Source organism: Stegastes partitus, unplaced genomic scaffold (assembly GCF_000690725.1).
Source record: "Stegastes partitus isolate 25-593 unplaced genomic scaffold, Stegastes_partitus-1.0.2 Scaffold1134, whole genome shotgun sequence".
NCBI lineage: Eukaryota > Metazoa > Chordata > Actinopteri > Pomacentridae > Stegastes > Stegastes partitus.
In genome coordinates, this window is record NW_007578865.1 from 53,515 (window position 1) to 60,247 (window position 6,733).

At 44.6% G+C, this 6,733-nt stretch overlaps 1 protein-coding gene across 7 annotated transcripts in view; it reads left to right on the forward strand.

The window, feature by feature from the left end:
• The first annotated feature begins 598 nt into the window (after nt 1-598).
• Nucleotides 599-6,733, forward strand: part of LOC103368237 (nucleosome-remodeling factor subunit BPTF) — a 49,894-nt gene continuing 43,759 nt past the window's right edge. For 5 of the 7 annotated variants that reach the window (XM_008296538.1, XM_008296540.1, XM_008296539.1 and 2 more), the window contains exons 1-2: nt 599-1,250; nt 3,836-4,658. In XM_008296538.1, coding sequence (XP_008294760.1) covers nt 674-1,250; nt 3,836-4,658 — 1,400 coding nt within the window. In that variant the 5' untranslated portion in view covers nt 599-673. The remainder of the gene's footprint in view (nt 1,251-3,835; nt 4,659-6,733) is intronic. The other 2 variants (XR_520762.1, XM_008296541.1) reach the window with 1 other exon arrangement.

The window sequence follows — 6,733 nt, forward strand, 5'->3', positions numbered from 1 at the left end:
TAATTGAAAGCATCCACCAGAAGCAGCAAACGCTATTAAAGTAGCACTGGCGGGTAGCGTTTGCATGGATAACTAATTTTATGAACTAGCACGGCAATTGCGTCTATTGTAGAATAGTGAGTCACGTGACCTCGTACCCACTCAGGCCTGCTAGCGTCAAGTTAGAGAGTACAAATACAACTTCCGGTTCTGCTATAGCGAACTCCTTAACATGAAATCGTGTAAAACGCATTACTGGGTTATGGAAACTATCATAGGAACCAATCAATAATTCATATGATCAAGACCGACAGTTATATTTTGTTCTATATACATGGGATTACATAATTCTTGTCATTGTTTTTCTTTTTAGTGTATTTATTTTGAAGGAAAGAACGCTTCATTCCAGGTCCAACCACTGCTAACTGACGTTAGCTTGACGCAGCTCTGAGGCCTGCTGTGTTTTCAACGGAGGGAGAGTCGAGAAGAAAAATGGCGTCTGCAGGCGACCCAGAGCGGGACACCGGCCATTCAGTTTGAGCTTTACACCCTGAAATTGAGACCGGGGCTTGGTGGGGACCAATCGGGAACGGTCGCCCGATTTGTCAGTTTTTTCCCCCCCCGTTTTTCTCCGGTGTGTGTGGCTCACCCAAGCACCGAGATTGAAGCGGAACAGCAGAGACTCTCTCCCACAATGAGAGGGAGAAGAGGAAGGCCGCCCAAACAAGCAGCCGTGATGCGGGAAGGTTCACCCGGGCCAGTCCGCGGCTCTCGGGGCGGCAGGAGCAGAGGGATGCGTGGACGGGGAAGAGGCAGAGGACGGGCTCGGGGACGGGGTGTGAGTGCTGGCGTTTGCGCCACTGGCTCTCTGGAGGTGGATACAGAAATCTCCGGCCGAGAGAACTTTCATTCGTCTCGGGGCCGCAGGAAAGTTGGATCCTCCACCACCGCGGCTGCCGCGGCATCGCGGGGCAGAGGAGGTAGAGGCAGAGGCAGGGGGTCGAGAGGCGGCCGCGGCGGTAGAGGCGGAGTGAGGCGGCCTCAAACTAAGGTGGTGTACGACGACAACAGCGACGAGGAGGATGATAATTTCAGCTACCGGTCAGACGAAGATGAACTCTTGAACGACAACCCTTCGTCGGATCTTGAAGAAGAGGAGGAGGCCTTGGGAAACGACTCTGACTATCTGGAGGAACTACCAGAGGAGGATGATGCCAGCTACTGTACCGAGAGTAGTTTTAGGAGCCACAGCACGCTCGGGAGCACCCCAGGTACGTTGGTTTGCAAGTGCACGCACTTTGCCAAAGCAGGTTTGCATTACTTAAAGTGTGCATTTTATTTTTAGCTCAGTACAGAAACCAAGCCGCATTGTTCAAAATGGAGCTTGCACTCAGAAACAGGCCTTTGTTTACCGTGTGCTCTGCTGGCCGCTGGCTTGCAGATCTGCTCCACGCTTCAACCGGCTCTCGTGTTTTTGACTTTTGTCGGATCAGCACATTTTTTTTGTTGTCATTTTGTTATTAAGAATTTCGCCGTGCTTTTTTCACGCTATTTTCACGCGCGATGCTTTCCATTTGTTTTTCGAAGCGCAGAGAAACAGGATGCGTGAAGTATATTTGCGACTTTCTATTTATTTCATTCATTGCATTTCTACTTTTGCACAGTAAGTGTAGTTTGTGCTATGTGAGCTACGCAGCACCAAAACACGGAATTTGATAACATTTTTTTTTTTTTTACAACTGGAAACGGATTGACAGTTCATATTGCTACTTTTTTCCCCAAAAGTGCAGGACGTCATACATTTGTATCCAGTAACATTAAAAAAAAAAAACATTGTTTCAGATTTTTGTGCACAGTTGCTACATTTTCCAGTTCGCTTCCAGGAGACATATTTTAGTTGCATAATGCTGCTAAATGACTTTGACAGGCGGGTATTTTGAAGAGAAGCGCTCTTTTTTTTTGCACTTGTTGCAAACACTTCAACTCATTTCACGGTGCACGGTTACCATAGTAACCACACTTATGTTTATCAGGTGAGGAAATTAGATCCATCACTTCTTCTCCAGTCACGGACAGTCACGTTAATAAAGTCTGTCTGCAAAAACATCAGTTGACACATGTGTTATGTAATGCAATGCATTGGGTGGAGTATGCCAGCTGCTGCAAGTGATTCCACATATCATTAGAAAAATAGCTGTAAAGGTGCAGACACTGATTTTTTTAAATGTATTTTTTGCAGTTGGGGGGCATTTTAGATTTTTTCAATATCTGCCAACAGTAAATGCTCACTCTTTGTCATAAATGTATTGTTGGGATACATTTACTATCAACTAACAACATCTTTTGCATTCATCAGAAAGTAATATCCAAATGTAGATTTGATTTCTCGATCCATGCACCCTGTTGACTGCACTCTGGTTAGATGCAGTTGAAGTGGTTCAGGGATTACACACATACCTCTCGACTTCTAATGATCAGGCTGCCTGCTTTTGCTAAAGATGTGTGAACATGGCATCGCTGTGCAGCCAAGTGTGAGGGGCCTTTCATAAGACCCACGGTGACAGACAGAAATTACGATGCTTTTACTGTCATCTGCCGACAGATGTATCCATGGTGTTTTCAGACACATTTTACATGCACGTTCTCATGTTAGATGCTGCATAGAACCTGCTGTCCACCCTTGTTAGATCCATTAAGTTTTTTTTTTTAAACATTGTTTTGCTGCTGTTGTCCCATCACTGTTTACACATCCCTGGTAAGCCATACTTTGTATACCTCACCTAACACAAATATATCTCCAAAACAGTTTCCAATTCATCAGCAGTTATTACAAGCTCTTACACTGAAAATATACCATGGCTAATAGTGTGGATAAAGGGTTGTGTAGCACTTATGAAAAGTTAGTGTATCATCTTACACTCTGCAATAGAGTCACAGAATCTCTGAGATTGTGAAAAGAAAACTAGAAGTGCTCACCAGTATTTACTATATAATGCAAAAATGACTACTACTATACACCATAGTTATTATAGAGTCTTATAGAGATGGCCTCGTTCACTTGGGGGATCATGAGGCCGGATCAGTTGACCTGCAGTGACCCATTGAAATCAATCACAAATTCAAGTTTATTCCACCATTCAGAAATGTTTCAATGTAAGGATAGTGTGCACAGAGACACACACACACAGACAAGAGGGAATTTGCAGGTACGGTTCATATGCTGCACCATCTGCATCCTCCCCAGAGAAACAAAGACAGGCTTCTAAATTAGCTTGAATGATGTAGCTGTTGTGGCCAGGGACCAGAATGTTGTCTGCATTTTTATAATGTCACTTCCGATGCCACACAGTGATACAAATGACCCATTTCATTTTAGCATTTGTCTGTGATTCCTCAAAATTAAATGTTCCACTTGTTCCGTGTGGTATTTGTAAGGGCCAGGGTGCCTGATTCCATTAGCATACTGATATTTGATGCTTTTTTTTTTTTTATTAGAACAGGATATGCTCTTGGATCTACCCAAGTGCACTGGTGTTACTTAAGGGATGCCTCTTGGGGGATCCTAAAAGGAAAAGTGTAAGATTGTCACATGTCTGCCCAGGGGTATTCCCCAGTGCCTGCATTAACTGCAGACACTTTAGTATTGCAAAATCAGAGAATGCAGTCAAGGAAAAGTCAAGGATGCAAATACGTTCAGATATTAGATTGCACAGTCTATTGGTAACATATGCAGTAGAGCTCATTCCAGTTTGGTTTGCATTCCTGTGCATATATATACATGCTGTTTTTATGCCACCCTTTTTTATTTATTTTTTCCTCCCTTTTCCTGACTCTTTTTTCCTTTTACTTGTTGCAGGCCGAAGAAGGAATCGGGCACTGCGACCACACTCTCCCATTCTTGAGGCAAAGGACATTCCTGCCTTGGAGCTTCCCAAGTCCTCTGAGGACCTCCTGGTTCCTACCTCACAGCTCCTCAATGTGTCTGCCGTCTACGAGGTCCTACGCAACTTTGGCACAGTCTTGCGGCTCTCCCCGTTCCGCTTTGAGGATTTCTGTGCAGCCTTGGCTAGCCAGGAGCAGTGCACGCTGCTGGCAGAGACCCACATCTCCCTGCTCAAAGCTATTCTCAGAGAGGAGGACACTTCCAACACCACATTTGGTCCTGCTGACGTAAAGGACTCTGTTAACTCCACTTTGTACTTTGTCGATGGTATGACTTGGCCGGAGGTGGTGCGGGCGTACTGCGAGAGCGACCCGGAGTACCGGCACATTCTGCCTTTCCAGGAGCGCGAGGATTACCCCTATGAACCGCTGGATGGTAAAATTAAAGTTCTTCAGTTTTTGGTGGACCAGTTCTTGGCGACCAACATTGCCCGGGAGGAGCTGATGTCGGAAGGCGTGGTTGCTTACGACGATCACTGCAGGGTGTGCCACCGTCTCGGCGACCTGCTGTGCTGTGAGACGTGTTCAGCCGTTTACCATCTGGAGTGCGTGAAGCCGCCGTTGCAGGAAGTGCCAGAGGATGAGTGGCAGTGCGAGGTTTGTGTGGCGCACAAGGTACCTGGTGTGGCGGACTGCATCCCAGAAGTGCAGAAGAGCAAACCGTTTATCCGTCAACTACCGGTTGGATACGACCGACACCACCGTAAATACTGGTTCCTGAACCGCCGCATTGTCATGTAAGTTCACAGTGCTTATTTTTGTGCCGTTTGATTCAACAGTGTGAGCGACCTAGAAACAAATAGTAACAATAGTAATAATAATATATCTTATTACACTCTTCCACATTGTTGAGGGCATTTTTTTAAAAACAAAGGTATTGGTCTCGGTTATAAAAACATTCACAGGTGCTGGAAAACTTTCCTTTCAAAGTAATAACATGGTAATAAAACACTATCAACACCGGGAACTCCCACAGTTGCCACGATTTTATGTTGTCAAAGTTTGAGAATGATGGGCTGTAACGCAGTTTAATCCGCTCTAAGGCAGAGTTTTAAACATTGTCACATAATCCGGTGTCATATAAAACTTGGAGGTGTTTATGAGTGTCGCAAACCATCTGCGTGCAAATATGAGCAACACAATAAGGATTAACAAATCTGACTGCTAATCCCTTAATTTCCTTTTTACATATTCTTATGTTCTGTATGCTTCCCCCCCTTTGCTTTAATACATTATATACTCTTCTTGATGTGCGTGCAGCTTATGTACCACAGTTATGTGGGTCAGGGTTAGACTTTTCTACAGATTGGCAATAGTGAGAAAATGTGATCTTGCTGAGCTACACCACACACTGTTTTAATGTCTGTTAAGCTCTTTGTGTGGTTGTCTTTATACTTGTTCCAGCCTCCTTGCTAATCCAAGGCCTTATTAATACCAACTTAATGTAGGAGACCTGTGATAAATCAAATTCATACGCAAATATTGTCAGAAGTTAATCCCTGAGTGTTCCAGTGACTCATATTTGCACATGTAGTTCATTACACGTCATAGCTCAACCACAGAATTGTTCATAAACTGTAAATGTTCTCTAAATGTCAATTATATTAAATTAAAGTCCCACTCATTTTCAACGGTCTGGAGTTTAAAGCCAGGCTGTGAGCCCAGGGCAGGGAAAGGATCATGCAGACGAGTCAAATGATCGGCATTGACCTTTTCATTTTGATAGTTGTGATAAACAAAAGCCAGCATAGTCAAAAACACACGGTGTTAATATGTGCAATGAGACTAAATGTACAGAACAGGTATTACACCATTAGAAATATCACATGCAGTACACTGAACAAGTGTCTGTGGTCCTGTATCAGACTGTAAAGTAGCTGCTCACGCTGTGGAAACAAGATACAGGATTTTCCCACCGCTGACAATTCTCAGTAACAAAAGGAGCAAGCTCTAAGGTGCTAAGTTAAGCAGATCGCTTGCTTGGTTTCCTTCGTACAGATCTGCACGTTGGCTTGGGACCGGCTCTTTAGTAAAAACAAAAATAACTGCATACCTCTATAGTTTTTTAACATAGCCTGACCATCAGCAGTATTGGTCCCATACGTTAGCATATTATATCGGTATTGAGCAGTCACAGATGGTGAGTGTGTGCTGGGTCAGCAGGAGCAGACAGCCTGCTACATAAACCATAAAGGATTGTGGATCACCTAAAAAAAAAAAAAAGATTTAAGAGGGCGAATGTCCTGGAATTTGTCATTGCTGCATGTTCTTTTTTTCCCCTGCTTCTTCCTTCTCACCAAATTGGTCTCCTGCATGTGTTGAATTGCCATGCTTCATTCTGCCTTCAGAAGTTGTGTGTATGAATAGTGTGCACAGAAAGAAAAGTTTGTGTGACTAGATGAAGGAAAGTGTGTGAGTGTACCTACACATGGCCTCTGGGTGAAGTCCTGGAAGGATGCTGAATAGACACTACTGTTACAATGCCTCAGGCTTTACAGTCCCGAGGTGTAGACTGTGCCGAGCAAAAAGCTGTCCACGATGCAGGGACGTATTTCAATCAGCCACAGCATTAAAGCCACTGACAGGTGAAGTGAATATCATTTATAATCCAGTTAATGCAATGTTTTGCTTTGAAACATCGGGTTCTGGGGCTGCAAGGTGGAGCGGTGGTTAGCACTGTTGCCTCGCAGCAAGAAGGTCACCGGGTTGCGTCCTGGAGGGGGCACCGGAATCTTTCTGCGTGGAGTTTGCATGTTCTCCCCGTGCAGCGTGGGTTCTCTCCGGGTTCTCCGGCTTCCTCCCACACAGTCCA